Genomic DNA, 21,180 nt, shown 5'->3' on the forward strand with positions numbered 1-21,180 from the left:
CCCACAGCGCTTCCCCTACTATTGCCCTGAGCCTGTTGATATTCACTTTTGTTAAGTCCAAAACTTCAACCCTACTAGCTGATTTGCCTGCCTTGCGACATACAGTGAATGTGATGGTTTTGTGGTTGCTGTCACCCAGGCCACCCTCTATATTCAAGTAGCTTACCAGATCGTCTCCTTTGGCCAAGACCAAGTCTAAGGGAGCTTTACCTCTGGTTGGCTCATGCACTTCCTGAATCAGATAGAGCTCTCTGATACAGGTCAGGAAGCAACATAACCTATCTGACATAGCCAAGTGTTCCTCCCAAGAGATGCCTGGGTAATTGAAGTCACCTATGATGACCATGGCCTGTGCATGCATGGCCTCTGCCATTTCTCGAGAGAACTGCAGATTGAGCTCCTCTGCCTGGTTTTGTAGTCTGTAGTATACACCTATAGTTAGGTCTCTCTCAATGTGCCCCCCCAATCCCTGTAGTTTGACCCAGAGGGTTTTGAGCTGCTCTTCTTTGAAGCCAATGTTGGCCTCCAAGGAGGTGTACTGCTCCCTCACATAGAGTGCTACACCTCCACCTTTCTTCTACTTGGTTCCTTCTGTGCAGGGTGTAGCCCTCTATGGCTACATTCCAATCATGTGAGGAGTCCGTCCAGGTCTCCGTAATCCCTACTAGATCGTAATGCCCACTGGAGAGTAGGAGGGTTAGCTCCTCCTGCTTGTTCCCCATGCTCCTGGCATTAGTGTACAGGCACCTGAGTCCTCCAATTGAGGTCCTCAATTTCCTGTCACACTTAGGGAGAACCATCCCCTGAGCTCTTACAAGAGTGGCTCTCCTAGTGTCCCCAACTTTGGAGCTTTCTAGTGTGCCAGTGCCCAGGCATGCTCTAGTCAGTGTTTCCCCATCCCCCAGCGATTTTTGTTTAAAGCCCTATCTAGAAGATCAGCCATCTTGGCCAAGAACAGGGACTTACCCCTCCATGTGAAATGGATGCCGTCCGTTCTCAGGAGTCCTTTCTCCCTGATGCGTGCGTGGTGGTCGAAGAAACTGAAGCCCTCTCAGTAGCACCACCGCCGGAGTCATCGGTTCACTTCTTCAATGCATCCTTCCCTTCTAGGTCTGTAGCCCGCAACTGGGAGCACAGAGGAAAAGACTACCTGCACCCCCAACCCCTTGAGCCCAGCCCCCAGAGCCCTGTCGGCACTCATGACCCGGTCCAGATTACTCCTGGCCATGTCATTTGTGCCCATGTAGATGAAGAGCATGGGGTAGTGGTCAGAGGGCTGGACAAACCTAGGGAGCCTCTCTGCAACATCTTGGATGCAGGCTCCAGGGAGGCTGCAGACCACCCAGGGTAGGGGGTCCGCATGGCAGATGGCTTCGTCGGTGTTAATCTGTTAAACTATAGCCTGTGCAGTAGCAGCAAAATGATCACAGCAGAGGCATCAGATGGCAAATGCATAGATGATCCACAATTCAACTTCCAAGAATCATTGCAAGAGAAAGAGACCCAAATTAAACAAAATCTTCATCTGAACCAGAATAATGATGATACCATTAGTGGTAGAGATTATAGGCATTGGCAATGCTATTTCTGATCCAGCTTTATGGCCCAATCTAACGCTCACAATTCAATATCTGCTAGTGACTAACGGTCCACCAACAGTAAAGGACATGGAATTTTCTCTGGATGAGACGAATCACCATTTTTCTATGATGTTTTTATACAGAAAACTTGAAAATGGTGAAGTTCTGAGGTGTTGCTGGCTGCCTTACTTGGAGTCTACTAACAAGGTTTTCTGTTTCTGCAGCAAGCTCTTCAATTTGGATTCAAATTGTTCCTAACATTTGAGGAGTCTAATGATTGGAAGCATGTCTCATAGATTCATAGATGCTAGGGTTGGAAAGGACCTCAACAGATCATCAAGTTTGACTCCCCAGCCTGGGCAGGAAAGAGTGCTGGAGTCAGATGACCCCATGCATCATGAAAAGTGGCCTAGCCATTTCAATTCCTGCCAAATGTGGGTCAAAGCAGAGCAAAGGATAAAATAAGATAATTACATAATCTTGGGGTTGTTCTAGTGTTTAAACCAGCCCCCTGTGTTCATTGTAAAAATGTCACTTCAGCTACATACGTGAAGATGAAACGGTTAACAATCCAGAAGTCAAGTTCAAGCTTGAGTTTTTCAAGCAGCTTATAGTCACGGTGAGTGTCCATGGAACAATTCTTTGAGCAAATGAATCAACATGTGAACCTTTGGGGTTTCTGCATAACATGATGCGACTCCCTGATGAAGAAACTTGGAAGCAGCATTGTAAAGACCTTCACTGTACATCGACATTTGGAGAAAGCTCTGACATTAATGGCATCAACCTCTGCAAAGAACTTGGCTATCTCCAAAGTCTACTTCCAACAGGCTGTAGTGGTCCTCAAGAAATTGTACAACTTATTACAACAATGAATTTCATGACAACCTCCCAAACACATGAATATGCACTCAGGATTCTGTTAACCATGCCCATATCAGGGGCAAACAGTGAATGGAGCTTCTTGAAGTTGAAGCTCATAAAAAGATATCTGCAATCAATCATGGGAGATGACAGGCTATCTTGGCTAGCCATCCTGTCTATTGAGAAGGCTGTGGCTCAAAATACAGACCTGTCACAAGCAATATCAGAGTTTGTGGCAGCAAAGGCACACAGAGTTGTTCGCCGGGATTCCAAGACTCGGAAGACAAAGTTTTTAATGTTATTGTTATTTATTAGTTAAGCATTTAATTTGTTTAGTTTGTCACAACTATAATGTTATTTTATGACATATAGTTGATTATTTGAATAAAATTGGATTTAATTGAATTTTGTGTCATTTCTGGTTTTGTATTTTTTTTTTTTAGTAAATTATAAAAAAGACTGTTGAGATTACAGCTTTTATTTCTGAAATGGTGGTGTGAGGGCAGGCAGTGGGTGCCAAAATACAAGTTTGCCCAGGGCACCATTTTCCCTAAGGCAGGCTCTGCACCCTGAGAACATAGAGGAAGCACAGGCAGGATAACAACAAATGGTCCAACGGCACATTTTGGAGCTATTTCTAGACTCTGTCTGTTGAGTTCTTTCTTCTCGGAACAGGAACTGAAAATCTGGAATTCACAAGGAGAGAGACCAAACCCCAAAAAGCAAATGGCAGTATGAATGCAGACAAGAAGAGCCATTAAGTGCTCAGCTTTTTCTGTATTGTGAGTAAAGAAGACATTGCATGCTGGCACTTTGCAAAGCAGAGGGAGTCTCAGAAAATTATTTCAAGCTGATGTGTGCTGAACAAAGCCTCCATTGAGGATCCCAGTTGCACAGCTCAACCTGATATGCTGACATCTGTAGCTGACAGATTTGAATCTATGAATCTTTTTGAAGTTTCCAGATCTCTTGAACATTTGTGCATCATCCCCATAATGTCAGATTTGGATCCTTCAACCCAAAGAGTGAACTCAAATCAAAATATCAGTCCCTTCAGCAATAGAAACTGCCTTTGAAGTTCTAGATTTTCCATGTCATACTTGTTTTACGTTAGGAGAGCAAAATACAATGTCAGGTACTTTTTGTCCACTGAAACTTCAAGTGGAGAAGACAATGGCAGCTTTTAGGTCTTATCTTTAGGGATGAAGCTCTGAGTGAATTATTCTGTACTGAGATTCTGTCTTTTAAATGCTGATGGGAAGGGAAATTTCCTTTACAACAGTGCCATCATAGTTGAGTGATGGCTGGGATGGTGTAAGAATACCTCCTCCTGTTGTCTCATTATTTTATACTGTGACTCTCTCTTGTAGGCTGGGAGACAGGAAAGCTTTATTGTTTCTCAATGCCTGGCTTAGGCATGACTGCAGTGAGTCCCATTCTTAGTCACTTTGTTCTCCCTCTGCCTTATACAGATACCTATCTTGGGTCTTTGTAGTCCACAGTAGGAGCTGGGCACATTGAAGTTAGGTCTGATCACACTGAGCATCCCCATACCTATGACCGACTGGGGATTTTTTTCTTACCTGCCTGTGTCTCAGTTTCTCTTCTGCAAAAATGGGGGTTATTTTAGTTCCCCATCATACCCAAGTATTTTGAGGATAAACCCATTAAAGTTGTGACATTCTTGTATGTAGAGATGGGATCAAAAAGTACCTATGATATGATACCAGACAGTTGCTTAAACTAAAAATGATGCTGATTGGTGCAAGATCCATCACCAGCCAATGATACATGATCTCACCCCATCTAGTTTGCATCACATACACTTGGCTAGATGATACTGTGATCTACATCATCCTATCCAGCTAGTCACTCCATAACAGACCCACCCAGGACAAGAAGTGAGGCATCCTTATATTGCATCTTCTTACCAAGCACTGAATCCTGCAATTACAGCTGCTGCAAATACACCCAAAATATTTCATCTGGCAATAGAAATTAGTTACAGCTAATGTAGATTTTATATTAATTATAATAAATAATCCAACAGGACTACAGGTTTCATACAGGATCTTACTACTAATATTTTGCAAGTGACAGTGGTGAAACACCTTGGTGTTGCTATCCTGACATGGTCTTACATGCAAAATCCCCAAAATCCTCTCCTTCCTTGCCCCTCTAGGACTTTTTCAGATCACCTCTGGTTTAACCTATGTAATCAGTTCCACCTTGCACTTGGCCTTGGACTTGTGCCCTTATGGCACTCGTTAGTATTCTCCCAGCTCCCAGGCAAAAAAATTCCTGACCCTGCTTCAACACAAAGTTTCTTAAACTATAACTGCCAACGACCAGTTGTACTCCATCCACAGAATGAGAGAGTGAGGAGTTGGTGAGTTACAAGCACTATATAGTAGTCTCAACTTTCAACACACTGGTTCCCAGCAGTCCCCCCTTACCCCATTGTCCACACTGATCTCCTTGTTCTTTTTAACGCCCTGAACCAAATGGAGAGACAGGTCAGACATTTGAATGTCTGGTACAGAATACAAAGGCTGAAACAAAGCATACTTCCATGCCTGTGCTAAGGCTGTATTACAGCTAAGAGAGCCTCTTTTACAGCCTCCACTGAAAGGGCCAGATCCAAGCTTAAGGAGTTATACAGAAAGTTCTGTCTGCCTATAGCTGTGTTGGAGCCCAGGTACCAAGTATTGTAAAGATCACACACATTTGGAAAGTCAGCTCACACAGCATGGATCTTTTCCCCAATACAGGCCAACTAGCAGCCTGCCTGCCCTCTTGGTGTTTCATATGTTTATTCACTTTAGAGGAGTCTCATCTTAAACCTATCAGTGTGATCTAAGTCTTTCCTGCCTTGGGAGAATCATAAGCAAATGATACCACTCAGGGTCCAGCTAACTAGGACCTCTACCAGGACATCCCACAATCCTGCCAACGCTAAAATGACTCAGGCTGGCTAGTAGTTACATCAATTCAAGACAACTATTGCTCATCCAGAACAGGAGGAAATAGACAAAGCCACCTTCAATCACAGCTAATCAAAGATAGCATTCTAGACCTCTTGATGCAGAACAAGACCAGGGAGAGAAATAGCTTAGTAGTATTACTGGCTGATTTCTTGCTGTTAGGGGAAGGCATCCATGCTTGGCCTCCTGGGTGTGTCTTCAGGCTTCAGACCATAAGATACTACAAATTCTCTACTAATTCTCTTGAGGGAGGTGGCAAAAATTTATGGGAACCTGCTACTACTTTAAGTCCTTCCTGGATTGACACACCCAGCGATTAGTGATGATCCCTCCCCTCCTTTATTACTACACAATGCTCTTCTGGAGTCATACAGGGATCAATCCTGTAGGTACAGATTGAACTAGCTGGATGACATGACTAAGTGCCAGCAATATGCAGCCGACACATAGCTCTACTAGTCCTTAACTGATGGTCTGAGAAACAAACTAATGGCAATGAGTTAAAAGCAAGTTAGGACTTCTGTAGAGCAGCTACTCTAAGTGAAAACTAGACTGGAGCAAAGGCCCCCTGTTCCATGCAAGAGTAAATTACACTGTTTTAGTTCTTATTTGATGCGTTTACACAGCACACTTTACTGCACAATAGACTAATCTACTGTGCAGCAAAGCATTACCATCTACATGTACACATCAAATTAGTTTACTGCATGGTTGGCTACTACCTGTATCTACCGGTAGTAGATTTACCACACACTAGCTACTGCGCAATAGTGCATGTGTAGACAGTTGACCAAATTGCACCTGGTCAGCCCAGACAGCAGGGGGTGGGGAACTGTCCCATTCCCTGGGAAGCTGCCTGCTTCCCAGCCCCATGCCCCAATGATCGGCAGATCAGGACGTGAGGCTGGGAAGCAGGCAGCTGCCTGGGGCAGGGGGACAGTTGTCCTGCCTCATGCCCTGATCTTCCAATTGGGGCACATGGCTGGGAGGCAGCTGACCCAGAGATGGGACAGACGCTTCCACCCTCCAGAGCCAAGGCCTGACCCAGTGCCACCTGCCAGCCCAGGGCTGGTACTTGGGAGAGCCTGGGGCTCCCCTTAGCTGCTGTAGCGGGGCAGAGCACACCTGGGGAAAGCTTAGTGTGCCTGTTTTACTGCACAGTAAACTTGAAGCACATGAATAGCACGTGTAGACGCACTTGTTGTTGAGTAAAAGCAGATGTTTATTAAGCAGCAGTTGTATTAGTCCCTGCGAGAGTTAACACCTTGCAGTTTGAATGCTTGTCTGTACTCACGTAGTTGCCTGCTGGCCCCAAGGCAGCAGAGTGCTTAGGCAAGATCAGTTCAACAGCAGCTGGCTGAGGCTGAGGTTGAACAAAGCAAAGGTGATGCTGCTGGGCCAAGGAGAGTATTTAGGGTATGAAATTAGATGAAGGTGTTTGCTGACATGAGTACTTGCCCTTGGGTGGAAGGGGCACACCCTCAGTTTCAGCATCTAGGTTGGGAACATTGCTGGATTTCTTGCTGACACCAAGCCATCACATAGCAGAGATGCCTTTGACAATCTCCTGTTGGCTAGAAGATGCTGCCCACCCCAGAACTGATGGGGTCTTGGCCAAGCGTGCCTTTGTCTCAGTCTGCCTCAGCTGCAGCAATGCAATATATCTGGATATAACACCCTCAGGTCTTAGGAAACTCCAGCAAGAAATAAATGTTACAGCATTGTATCCAGTACGTACTAGCATCATTCCTATTCTCTGCTTCTACTACGCTGGCTTCCCCAGAATATCAAATTGAGACATTTCAGTTCTTATCTTCCTCAGGCACAAGCACCATCTACCATAAGGGCAAAACTCATCAGTGCATGAGGCACCTGTCTTGAGGGACAAACTCCCTTGGCAGCGAAACAAATACCATTGTAAACCTTGCCACTAACTATTCCCAGGACAAGGCTCATTTCTCTGGCCTGCCTTCTCCAGTTTATATTGTTGAATACATTTTTAAAAAAACAACCCAAACAAACCCAAAACACAAATATTACACTGTACAGAAGGAGCTCTGCTGTAGAGAGAAGTAAGGGTATTCGTGAGAATGTAAGTGGGGGGGCAGGAGAGAGTGCACGAGAGCAAGCCCCATATATGAGAGACGCTAGTCACATTGATAAATGCAATACTCAGATGTTATGGTGATCAGTGCAATGCAAGTACCTTAGATGTCTTTTTTTTGAGGAGGTTCCTTTCAGCCATATAGATATTAAAATTAAATTAAGGCTAGTTCTTCTCCTTGAAGCACTGATGCAGCTAGTACCATTGAGCAGACTGAACAGAAGGTGAGACCTCAGAATGAATTGTTGGACTGTGGGCATTGCTTATGTCGGCAGACTATGTAGATGAGGAGTCTTGGAAAACCCACTGTACCATAACAGTTATCATCTGGAATCCTTGACTGAGGGTATGCCAGCCTAACATGATTGATGACAAATTGGGTATGTCCAAATTTTGACCTGAAATGTTAGTCTCCCATGACTCCTATCACCTTGAACTTTGCAGGCCTGGGGAGCATTACCTCGTTTTAGAGAATTAGGGGTGGATGAATACAGACACTATCCTACTGTGTCATACTGTTGCTCTGAATGAATAGTAGTGGTTGGTAATCTGTTCCCTTATCTCTTTGGAGGGTAGTTAATCCTGCCAGTCCTAAATCAGGTGTAGGGAGGAGCTCTTGGTGGTGTATGAACAAAAAGTGAAACTTGAAACACTGTGGAGCAGCACTTTTAGAGAGATTGCAACACTGTTTTCTGGCATGGGGCATTTGGCGGAAAGAGTGGGAATTGCCCACTGTCACTTGGCTGGGCAAGAGCCAGTTTTCCTTACCAGCACATGGGTTACACAAAAGGTGATTTCTGCAAGTGGCTCCCTACTTGGGATCATGAACATGGTGACAGACAACAGTAAAAGGATCAGAAATTATCAAGAAACCACATATTATTTGATAGGTAAATGAGCATTTCAAAACCTGAAAAACTCTGTGAAAGATGGTGAGGTAAAGGGCAGTGCTCATTCTTGCAGCTGGGTAAAATGGAGGCACACAGAAAGGATATCCTTAAAAAAAAAAAAAAAAGAGTCTTCATTTTGGTGACATTGACTGGACTTCACACTCTTCACATTCAAGAGAAAAAGTCAGAAATACTGCTACAGCTGAAGCAGAAAGAGGCATAGGGGAGACAGCATCAGAGCAACATGATAGGACTAGTGCCAAGAACTTCCCTGTAGATTGGTTGCTGCTGTCAGTTTGGGAAGAGAGTATACCCATTTGATCCAAAATGTTTATACAGAATGGAAGTTTAAAACAGCTCTAATCTGTTTACATCAGTAGTATTTACGTGTCAACATTTTCTTTAAAATAGAAACAAATCCAGCTATGAAGAGGCAAGAATTACTGAATATTCTGGGTATAAACTTCCAGGTAAAATGAAGTTGCTGGGCTAATGCAGGTATAACAGATGAAGACTGCAGCACAGCAGATGCAGAGAAATAATAGCTATGACTAGGTTAAGAGCCATCACTTTTGTTCAGAAAAAGCCACAACTGCCCTTGTTTATAAATATCACTGTACAGAAGATAATGCGCCTGAGAAAACACTAATGCTGTACAGAAATTGTATCTCTGAACATGTCACCAATGTAAAACTGAGCGCAGGCTAATGTCTTAATTTTAAAATGCAGACATCTTAATATGCTATGTAAATACTGCAGAGACCTGAAGAATACACTGTGCTCAGAAACTTGTCTAAGTCTATCCCAGCCACACAGTTGGCTGATAAAAGATATCACCTATAAAAATCCTTGTCTCTTCAAACTACTTAAGTTTGCTTGGTCTTCATTAGGCCAGAATAAGTACTTGTACAACTCTCTTTTAGTGCAATGTCCAAATATTTTATTGGTTCCTTCATTTTTGACTCCCATGTCCTTGGTCCACTCTGTTGTGTCCTCCTGCCCCCAGTCACTGTGGGTGCCTGTACATGACCAGCGAGGCTGGTCTGACATGCTGGGATTCCAGCACATTGGAGCCAACTCGATTGAGTCTGCTTGAGTGTGGCAGTTGCCATGTTCCAGCAGCATCCTGCGTCATGCTTAAAAATGGTGGCAGGGAAGTTTGAATTGAAGCTCACTGAGTAAGCTTTAGTTCAAGCACCCATGACACCGTTAGTAAGCGCGGGGACACTGATCCATGAGACATGGCAGCGCTTTAATCGGAGTGGCTCTTGGAGCCACTCTCATTAAAGCAGCGCTCTCCCGCAACCCCCGGAGCACGTGGAAGTGCCCAGTGTTACTCAGCATTCTCTCCTCTTGCCTGCAGTCTTTTAAACTACACCACAGAATTAATCATATGAATTAAAAGCTTTTACTCAGGTCTCTATATTGAATCTTCATGCTTCTACTCAATCCCCAGCTGCAGGTAGTTTAGATCATCATTGTCAAGATGGTGCTCAGGCCTAGCTAGCAGTGACAGGCATTGCACACTTCCCAGCTTTCATTCTTTCTGGATGGAAATGCTCCGAGATACATGGACGTTTCTAAATTCAGTTTCATAACTGAATTCAGGATTTCTTTTGGCATTAAAATTTGTCTGTAGTTGTGGCCAGAAACTTAAGTCTGTTGTAATGGCTTCTTAGTTGATTTACCCAGTTTCAGCAGTCTGCTGTTGTTACTGTGGAAGCGAACTTGTACTTCTGTTTAAGAGTATTTAGATATTTGATGGCTTTTACAAAGAGAATTGGATAGACATAGCCCCTTCAATGCTAACTGCAATTTCCTATTGCTTTATTTAGCTAGTTTTCAGGTGGAGAAAAGTTGTTAGGGTTGCTTAGGTTTTTACTCATTTTGCATACAGATAATTTTGATATGTTTTGCATCATTACAGTCAAGACTAAACGCAAATAATTTTTATATTTCTTTACACAACGAATGTAAACCAGAAATAAAATTAAATGGTGTGTGCTTATAAACATATTTTATTTTAATATGTGAATTTATCCACTACTCGTGTGTATTCTTCTGGTCATTTTATGAGCAGTAATTTCTGTTTAACTTAATATTTATTTTAAAATGTATTTATTATTTATTTTCATCCATTTGTTTTTAAAAGCTAGACGGTTTTGACCAACTGCATTGTATAGTCCAAATATGAAAGGATGTTTTTAATATTAAAAGCCTGTGAAGACACTATCCCACACCTCTCAAGCATGTAATCTTACTTGAAATAATTGTGTTCACCTTCAAGCAGAAGAACTGCCCAGCAGTTTGAGGCTAGTATATAACATTGATAGCCTATTACAGATGATATTTGGATAACTTGCCAATGTTGACTTCTGCGTTTCATCAACCAGCTGAAAGTGCTGCGGCCCACTCTGGAATTGTATAGGGTATTTTCTTCTTTCAGTATTACTTTATAAAATTTGTCTCATATTACTAACCTTGACCTTTCAGTTTGAGTATGGATTTTCCTCTTTGGCTTTTCATTTTATATTGTACATTCTGCAGTGTAGAATTTCAACCCATTGATTGCAATCAATACATAATAAACATTAGATTGTCAGTCTCAGATGCAATTAACAAATTGGTCTCAGAAAAAATGGTTAGAGCCTCCAAAGCTTATTCACATAATATTCTCCTTGATTTACTGTTTAATTTCCTGGCCAGCTCCCTCCAGACTCAAATTTTAATATACTAGGCTCCTATCACCAAGAATATACTTACTGTCATATTTGCAGAAGCCCCCTTGACAAATTCAAGACACTGACAAAGAGCGGACACCGGGGTTCACACCAGAATACAGTGCAGCACAGAGAGGCTGAACCAGAGGTTTTGCATGTGGGATAGGAACGACAAGGTAGCTTCCTGGGAAGAGTTTTGTCACTAAAATGCTTTACCAGGTCTTTTCTTTTTAATGCATCTGCACACTCATCTCATGAGAGAGTTTGGAAACAACTCTAGTTTTAGAGCAGTTGGGATAGGTACTGACTCAAAAAGCTGTTTTAAACAGCATCAAACTACTGGAAGAAAAAGACATACTAACATGAAAAAACACATTTTATTGCACTTAAGTTATAAGAAAATAAAATTTCTAAGTGAATCAAACCATAGACACAATCCCTTTAAAGGTTGTTTTCCTCCATCATGTCAGGTTGTTACATAACTAAAATTAACCGACTGGAATCTGATTGATTTAAATCAGACTATAAATAAAACAAAAGAAGGAGGAAAAAAGATCGCCTAGGATACAGTGTTAAACCACTTTCACAGTTCAGCTTGAGTTGTGGCTCTTGGAGAATGAGGCAAACCATCTGACTTTTCATTTCTTTTTTTGTTTGCATGTGACAACTTTATTACAAAAACTCAAGTTTTTGCTCTGTCAATTCCTCCCAGCAATAACTGTAACAGTTGTTTTTTTCAAATACTGTAAAACACTAAGACTGACCAGCAACTTTATTTCCATTTTTGTATTTTATATTTTTTTAAAATTTTGTCAGTTTTATTATGTATGTTCATTCCATTCACCACAGCCCTCACAAAGAAAAGTTTCCCCACAGAACAGGCTGCAATAGCTTTGTTCTAAGGAATGTGTTTTAATTTTTGCCCAGAAAAAAGAAAATAAGCTTTGCACACACACTCAATTCTTTATTTGCAGGCAAACTTCACTCTTAATTGTCTGAAACTCTTCCACTCTCAGCCTCTTAGAGGCACAGTTGGCTCAAGTTTCAGTGGCAAAAAGTCTTTTTCTGTAACCAAACTAGAGCAAATTTGGAATTCAGTCTGGGACTAAAACGTCACAGCAGAAAAAAAATAAAAAAAAATAATTTGCTTTTCTTTCTTTCATTTAGCAGCATAAATAAGTTTGGCCACTGGGAATACAGTACAGGGGTGGGACAACAATCCCATATTTGAAGACCTACTTCTAGCACCAGCATTGCAAATTAAATCCATCAGAGGACTCTCAGAACCCAGGACAACTTGCCACCTCAGAGCAACTTATGCATTGAAGAGTGTAGATGGAAGCAACAGTAAATAGATAAACAGAGGCTAATACTGTGATTGACATTGGCAATGGTTGGCAAAAAAAGCTGAAAACTGTACAAAAACAATTCACAGTAAGATTTTAGCTTTTCCACATCAGGAATGGACCTTTTGTTGTTGTTGTCACAGAGGCTCTCTAGTTTGAAAGTCAACCAGTAGCTGATGTTACGCAGCGCCTTTCTAGATCTCTGTGGTAAAATAACAGGTTAGCAAGAATTGTAACAACTTTTTAAACCTCTGCTCTGCTCAGCAAGCACGCAGAGGAAAATAAAGAAACAATTGCACCTGGTTTGATTTAGAAAGTCATATTTTTGCAAAGCTGCCCCAGTCAAAAGTGAAGCCTTTTATGTGACGAGACAGCAAATGCCTCTCTTGTCAGTTATAGTTTGTCATCTCTTCATCTTCTCCTTCGTAGTCTGTAGGTCTTTAGGATCTGTTGCCCCAAGCCAACATCCTGCACCACCAAGGACAAGGGATATTTTTTTGCAGGGGGAGGGAAGGGAGAACATCGTCTACACGTTTGGACAAATTCATCTTTCCGCCCTTCACTTCATATCTACATCAAAGTCCAACACCAGCAGCTTTGTTTCCTCAGTCCCGTTCCGGCTTCCAACTGCACACACTAGCTTTGTGTTGGAGGCTCTGATGCGCCACACGACTCCTCCGCTTCCCCCACTCTCCAATGTGACTAGATTTCGGATAAATTCACCCGTTTTCAAGTCCCAAAGTTTTACAGTCCCATCATCTGAGCTGGTAATTACAAAATTCTTGTTGAACTGTAAACAGGTCACAGCGCTCTGATGCTTGTTCGGACCTGCAGCAGTAAAAAGAAAAGAATGTTGCTTGTGGTTAGAAAGCAGGGATGGTTATTACCAGGCTTAGAAGCAAATGCATTTGTAGACTTTGATCCATGTGGCAAAGCAAATGTTTAAACATTGGCACACGCAGAAACATTGTTCTGCATTTTCTAAGGATAGTGCAGAAATGGAGACATCCCTAGTACTTTGCCTGTCCTTACTGGTGTCTGCTTTTGTTGGATGTGAAGTAGAAATCTCATCTGAAACTCAGGAAAACAAGAGTATATTAACCATGGGAGGTGATTACAGAAAAGGCAGGTACTGTCCCCAGTGCTCCATTCAAAGAATGGCCTGATTAAAGGTCACTGCTGAACTGTAATGGTGCTGCTGCCAAATCTCTAGATTTGCTTCAAAACTCAGTCCTCCCACAGCCAAGCGCCCACCAACCGACAGCAGAGGTAATTATCAACTCCAATAACAAAACTATGTCTCTTTATATGCCTTTTTCCCCTTTAAACCACCCCCTAGGAATGGTACTTTAAAGGTCAGTGCTTGTTTTTTGCAGCATGCAAGTATGATTAAGCAGCAGAGGCTGCTTTTCTGTGAAGTGCATTTTCTCTTGCAACCACGACTGATGTGTAAAAGCCAGGGAAAGATACTACCAAAATCTTAGTTAGAAAAAAAGAGGATGCAGCCATACACAGCAAGAGGAGTCAAAATGAAAACTGAAATCTCTCTCTTTTACTGTTATAAAATAAAGGACATGCCTTCCATTCATTTTTCTTGATTTACTGCAACACACCGTGTACTCTGCCTCCCAATCCAATTAATCAGTAGTCTTTGAAATGTCCAAGTGACCCCTAAATAAATAAGTTGACTGGCTGTTTTGAGATGCCATTTCCTACATATTTTTGTGGTTTATTAGTCTAATATAACCGCATCAAATTCCTATCAGACTGAACCATCTGCCTTCCATAATAGCAAATTATTTTAATAGATTAAATTATAAAAAACAGAAAGATTTATTTAATTCACAGAAAGATGATTTTGCTAAGTGCAGACAGACAGTCCAGTTAGCATCAGAGATAACTTTTGTAATGCAAGTGTCCTGCCATGGTTCTCTTTAAATAATTCTCTACCAAATGGTGCATTAAAGAAATCTGTAAATTTAAGGTTGCTTCAATTTGGATCAAATCAAGTAATCTTTAAAAGGCCAATGTTGCCCTCTGGCAATGCATGGGAAGTAGAAGTGCTCAACTGTACCAAATACGAACATGTACTGTTATGAGGGTAACAATTTTAGCAGCACTCAGTACTGAAACAACTGCTACATTTCAGACTTCCTGAGGTAGTTAACTGCACCATTTCAGTATGTTAAATGCCTGCTTTTAGGGTTGGAACGCAGCAACCCACCTTGCAATGTCTGTAAACATTGTCCTGTTTTAATATCCCAGATTTTGACTGTAGAGTCTGCGTTTCCAGACACAAGAATATTGTCCTTGAGTTCCATTCCACTTGTTAAAGACTGGTGGCCTGTTAATGTGTGAATGCAGTTTCCTGTCTCCACATCCCAAACGCGGATTGAAGTGTCAAGAGATCCACTCACCACATGAATACCATCAAACTGCAAAAAAGGAAAAGCTATTATACACAATTATAATAAGCTATTAGGATGCTTACCATAGAAAAAATATAGTTTCACTAAGTAAAACATTAAAACTGTAACTTACGTACATTCTATCATCATTTAATTACTCAATGTAGGCTCTCTCAAATGATGCTAAATATAACTTAGAACTTAATGTAGACAGAGACTGTTGGGTTTAACAGGCTTATTATCAATAAAACTACTACAGATCTCACTCTTGGAGAAAAATGTTTACCTTAAATATATTTTGAAAAGTCATGATAAATATCACATACTTTCCAGACAACAAGGAAACTAAACATGGAACATTTGGGCAAGTTTTAATAAATAAGGTTGAATGGCAGGAAGGCAAAAGTTATGGTGGTGTCAAAGATTTTCTGATTTAAAATGCAGAGAGAGGTGGTTAGCAGAGCTAGCCTGAAGTCAAACAGAAGGCATGGCAGGTTAGCACCTTAGCAACAGCCTACTTCATTAGATACTACAAATGGACTGACATGTTCATTTATATGCAGTCCATGCATAGTGTCTGAAGTAGGCTGTTGCTTATAAAAGCTCCTGTATCTCTGAATGAGTTAGTCTACAAGGTGCCACCTTGGCTTACCTTCTGTCCAATTTAAAATGTTTAACACCTTCTTGCTCCTCTGAGTAGGGGAGGTAAGGACTACAGGAAGGTGAGCACTACAAGCTCTTGTAAACGTAGCGCTCTCAGTGTAATGTAATGGAACTTGAAACCTGTCTAGCTATGCTGGCCCAAGCCTCATAGACAACTGTAACCATGTAAGCTTTATACACAATCATTGGGGTGTAGCTATGCCTATAATTTTACCTAAGGCTATTGGGTCCAGACCTGTTGGCAATTTGGCTTTGCAAATGGATGACATAACATTAAAAAACATGTAAACTACTCTTTTCATTTGTTTATTTAAAAGTTACCTGGGGGGAGGAAATTACTCAGGAGCCAAAGGGACGGGGAAAATGTCTACCTAGCTCCAGCAGAAGCCCTGAACCGTGGGATTTCCAGACATCCCCCAGACATACAACCTACATGAAGATCATGTTTCTTTTCAACCCCCTCTCGAGGATACCAAACACTCAAAGCTACAAATCAAATTCTGGCATCACGACCTAAAGAGCCACTCCCATATCCTATCATGCACTGATAAATTTAACATAAGCTAATGGAAGGAGTTTAGGTTCTTTGCCCCACTTCCTTGTTTGGCAAATTGTTCCAAATCTTCAGTCCTCGAAGTGTAAGAAACTTCCTTCGAATTTCTAGTCCAAATTTTGTTCTCAACTGAACTCCAGATAATTTGCACTTTCAAATTAAATTAACTCCAGGCCTCCTCTGCATTTAAATCCTTGAATTCCTGAGTCCAGTCAATCTCCTTACACAATTTAATTTCTCAAAATTTGCCTTTCTGAAGCCCTCTTTTGTCTGATCTGCAATTTAGGCTAAACTGAATCTGCTCATGATCACACAATGCCAAGACTAAGCACCTCTTCTATAAGATCGTCTCTGCTTATTAAAACTAAATGTAAAATAATATTGCTTCCAGGCAGTTCAGTGACCATTCAGTAGAACTCTATTGGCTCTCTCATCCCAGAATACTTGTACCCTAGTAATATTTGTTATCCAATTTATATCTGGGAAGTTAAACCCACCCATAACCACACAATTCCCACCATTACTAAATTCTCCTATAATCTGATAAAGATCTCTACCCTTATCCAAGTCTGAGCCTAGGGGTCTGTAGCAAATCCCCAGTACAATCTCTTTCTGTTGGTCTGGATGCTTTATCTTTAGCTTGCAGGAGGAGAATCAAGATCTAATTGATTTAAAATACTAGTGTTACATTTTCTTTGGGAAGCCATTTGCTGACAGCTGTAAAATACTCAACCTGAAGTGTGTTCATGGGACTGCAGTAACCCAGCACACAGAGCAAGTAGGGCTGCACTCCTCCTACCTTGGCACGGAGGAACAACTCTGGTATCACAATTCTAATACACCACAACCTATAAACTTTCAAACTGGCCAGGCAAAGGACATTGCTTTTTGTTCAACAGAGTATCATAGCCTAGAGAAGAGTATCATAGAGAAGTGTGTCTTGTTAGAATCAGGGACAAGAACATGTATAGTGAAAATTCTTAGCAGTAAAAATAGAAGAAAAACTACTCTCTTTTTACTTTTTGCCTCGTGTAGTGACAGTTGCTCCAGATCCAAACCAAGATTTGGACTTCCACTGCACTGGCTGCTTTACAACCCACAGTCCCTGCCCTGAAAGATTTAAGCCAAATTAAGACAAGATGCAATGGGTCACAAAAGAAGGATAATATACACTGCTCTATTTTTGTAGGATTGCAAAAGTAATTTAGCAAATTACCCACAGTTTAGCAAGGTGGACTGAGTGAATAGAAACACTAGTGGAACATCCCAAAGAATCTGGAGCACTAGATTCAGACTGCTTACCTGTAAAGAATAGACTCTGTTAGTATGCCCTTGCAGTGTGTGTAGACAGGTCTCAGTTTCTGGATCCCACACTTTCACCATAAAATCATATGCTCCACTAACTACCCTCCTGCCATCATATTGAACACACCGCACTGCAGCTACGTGACCCATCAGAACATGTAAACATTGGCCTGTCTCTATATCCCAAACTCTCAGCGTGGCATCTCGAGATCCACTGACAACCCTGGGGAAATGAACAAAAACTGTATTTAGCATAGAAACATCTATTGTAACTATAGCAAATACATTAAAAGCATTTATAATGTAGATAAAACAGTAAAAAACTAAAATTATTTCTCTGGGTGACTAGGTAGCATGGGGTCTAATTCAGTTGTCCGCAAAGACCTGTTTCACATTATTAGGTTTGAAAGTGAAACAAGTTTGGTGTTATAACCACCCCAAGCACCATCACAGCTCCAAAATATCTGGTATGATTGCCATCCAAGAGCTCCAGGGCTTGACCAAGATGGTGCAGGTCAGGATGGAGGTGGACAGGTAGAATGAAGCGTGAAAAATTACATACCATCTGCTTTCAAATATGCCTGCATCTTAATAATAAACCTACCTTCCACTTACAACCCCCTCCTCCCTAACCCCCCCCCCCCAAAAAAAAACTTTTTAGAAGTTTGTATTTAGTAAAACAAAAATTATTTCACTTGATTTAGGAAGTAAGCATCAGTTTAGAAGGTTTTGTAGCTTCTAAGAGTGGAAATGGAAAAATACATAGTAACAAAGATTCCTGTAACTTTCAAATAATTAAAAACCTCAATGTCCTTTTTAAAGAAAAGAAGGGAGGAATAACCAACATAATATTCTAGAAGCAGCTACATATTAATAGACTAAACAAATAAATGCAACAGCTCAGGCAATGTTTGAGTCAATACATAGTAGCTCTTAATTCCTGTTCCTGAAAAAACAATATATTTTGGTTAAAAGAAATATTTATTAAGAAATATTCAAGATTGAAGACATTTTTAAAAAGGCAGCCTTTAAACTATGTAATTATTTACAACAGATGGACAAAAATAGTTCTTAAAAAGGACTGCTCTTCCTAGCATAGGAAAATTGGTCCTAGAAATAACCAAAACAGCTTTATCAGTCGCATGTAAGTTACAATTACTGTGTATCTCCATATTTGTACCTTACAGTACTTAGTAATACTCTTACACCTTTTCTTTTTCATCTTCTGTTCTTCCTTCTCTTGTTTCTCCCTTTTCTTCTTTAGTCTTGATTGTATAATTTAAGTTTGCCTAATTTGTACATGTTCATTTTTACTGAACGTTATAGTGCTTTGTACAGACCTTTATTGTTAGATTATTTCATAATAGATCAGGGTTTTCTGTTTCCCATGGAAAAACGGAGTAAACCACAGTTTTACCTTTTACCGGAAGCAAAGGTGGATTTCTCATTTTACCAAAGAAACCCATGGATTTTGCAGTTTTGCAAGAAGCCCTCTGCAGGCTGGCAGAGTTCCAGCCTGCAGGGGGCTGGGAGGGAGCGGAAGGAGGGTGGTCACACAGGGGGCGCCAAGTACATGTACATGCACATGGCCCCAGACAGCCTAGAGACCAGCTCCTGCAGGTAAGATGGGGGAGAGAGAGGATTGCGGCCCCCACAGGGAGTTATGGAGGGAGTTGAGCAGGGCTGGGCCTCCTGCCCAGCTGGGCAGTGCATGGGGCTTGGGGCCAGGGCCGCAAGGCACGGCTGTAGAGACCCATTGGGGAGTGGAACAGGGCTGTGGGCAGCTCATTTGTGGTGCGAGGCCAGCTCCTTCCACTGTGTGCACTTCCAGGGGGGCAGGAGGGACACCAATCCTCCTGATCTGTGCACAGGGCAGGGGTGGGCTGCCTGTTGTGGACTCGGGGGGGGGAGGGGGGCTGCTCCCTACCACTGCGCACTCCTGAAGGCCAGGGGGACCTGCACCCCCGAGATCGGTATGTGGGGCAGAGGCTGTGCGCTGCCTGCTTCAGGCTTGTGCTCCCCATTCTGCTGCCTTCCTCCAGGGCGTGCAACTGGCACTGCAGGGAACAGCAGAGCTGCACAGGAAGCTGCCTGCTGCTGTGAGCTCCGTGCTGCTTGCACGCCCTGGGCACAACCCTACGCTGCCGCTCCCGCTGCAGTTGTGCAGGCAGGAAATGCCTTGCTAGGACAGCGTGGAGCTTGCAGCGACAGGCAGCTTCCTGCATGGCTCTGCTGTTCCCTGTAGCACCCGGTTGCACACGCTAAACTGCAGAGGTGCTGAGGGAGGGCAGCAAGGTGGAAACCTACAGTGGGCAGTGTGCAGCCTCTGCTCTGCACACAGATGTGGCGGGTGTGGGTCCCCCCATGATTGCACGCCACATGTCGTGAGCAGCCCCCCCTGCCTGAGCCCACAGCAGACAGTGGGGGCGGGGGGGGGAAGAGAGCCAGGCTCTGCCAGGGGCTACAGACCCAGGTCCCTGGCCCCATAGTCCTGGCACTTGGGAGCCCCCTTCAACAGGGCTTGGGGAGCAGGAACTGTAGGTGGGGGCGAGGGGGGAGTGAGGTACACCAACAGAGCCAGGGGTTGTGGGGGGGCTTTCATTTTAATCATGGATTTTGGGGGTTTAGCAGAGAATATGCCATTTTTAATCAGAGATTTTTTTTATCATGGAAAACCAAGATCCCTGGTTCATGAGGTACATTTACTTTCACAGACACAATATGAAAAGAGATAAAAACAACAACTTCTACAGGTAATCCTTTAGGTAATCATTTACCTTTTTTCATGGAGATGCATACAACGCACAGTGGAGGTATGTCCATATAATGTATGTATACATTCTCCGGTCTCTGCATTCCATACTTTCAGTGTTCGGTCTGTAGATCCGCTGATAATGATATTGTCCCTCATTTGTGATGACCAGACTCCGCCTGTGTGTCCAACTAGTGTTCTCAAACACTAAAAATAAATATTTCATATAGTTACTGTTTTAAAGGAAGGGGAAAGAAATCTAATCAAGTCATATGGCCAGGAGAGACCAATAATTATTTTACATTTACAGTTATATTTGGAGACCTATCATTTAGCCACTTAATCCATTACAAGTACGCCATGTTGATTTGTATCATTCTAATATCTTAATGAAAATATTATATGGTATCTGAGGCCTTACAGATGTCCAACTATACTGCATTAACACAATTATCTTCATCAACTAAACCTGTAGTCTCATCAAAGAACAGGTATTGAGATAGTTGAACAAGCTCTGTTTTCCATCATCTCATGCTGATTGGCATTATTTATTTTACTTTAAAAAAATTCTTTAGTAAACAAATCCACTACCATTCAATCTGTAACTTTTCCCCAGATCAATATCAAAGTGAGAAGCCTATAATTACCTAATAATGCCTTTTACCCCTTCTAACTACTGGCACAACATTAACTTTCTGCTAGGTCCCTGGATCTGGTCCAATGCTCCAAGACCTGTTGAAAGTCAGCATAAATGATCCAGTGTACACTAGGGGTTTGCAAAACAGGCCATATTCAATTCAGATTCCGCCTGAACTGGGGACAGTGATTCGTTTTGTTGATTTGGATCACTGTCCCGATTTGATTTAGCCAAACCTAAAACTGAAGATTTGATGCTGATCTGGAGAATCAGCAATTCGGGCATAGACACAGCTTTAAATGTTTTTTCTACATACCTCTAGGTACCAGGTGACTCATGAACGCTGTGATGGTGGGGTGGATGGAGGATTCCAC

At 42.1% G+C, this 21,180-nt stretch overlaps 1 protein-coding gene and 1 long non-coding RNA gene across 3 annotated transcripts in view; one reads left to right on the forward strand and one right to left on the reverse strand.

The window, feature by feature from the left end:
• Nucleotides 1-9,393, forward strand: part of LOC109301216 — a 75,585-nt gene extending 66,192 nt beyond the window's left edge. Inside the window, exon 3 of the long non-coding RNA XR_002098472.1 lies at nucleotides 8,834-9,393. This is a non-coding gene — a long non-coding RNA (uncharacterized LOC109301216). The remainder of the gene's footprint in view (nucleotides 1-8,833) is intronic.
• Nucleotides 9,394-11,500: 2,107 nt separating this feature from the next.
• Nucleotides 11,501-21,180, reverse strand: part of FBXW7 (F-box and WD repeat domain containing 7) — a 300,503-nt gene continuing 290,823 nt past the window's right edge. For both annotated transcript variants that reach the window (XM_019522213.1, XM_019522214.1), the window contains 4 exons: nucleotides 20,195-20,376; nucleotides 17,415-17,640; nucleotides 14,713-14,923; nucleotides 11,501-13,316 (listed from right to left, as the gene is read on the reverse strand). In XM_019522213.1, the coding sequence (XP_019377758.1) occupies nucleotides 13,048-13,316; nucleotides 14,713-14,923; nucleotides 17,415-17,640; nucleotides 20,195-20,376 (888 nt within the window). In that variant the 3' untranslated portion in view covers nucleotides 11,501-13,047. The remainder of the gene's footprint in view (nucleotides 13,317-14,712; nucleotides 14,924-17,414; nucleotides 17,641-20,194; nucleotides 20,377-21,180) is intronic.

The sequence above is a fragment of the Gavialis gangeticus genome, unplaced genomic scaffold (assembly GCF_001723915.1).
Source record: "Gavialis gangeticus isolate Ggan-Ray unplaced genomic scaffold, GavGan_comp1, whole genome shotgun sequence".
Classification (NCBI taxonomy): Eukaryota; Metazoa; Chordata; order Crocodylia; family Gavialidae; genus Gavialis; species Gavialis gangeticus.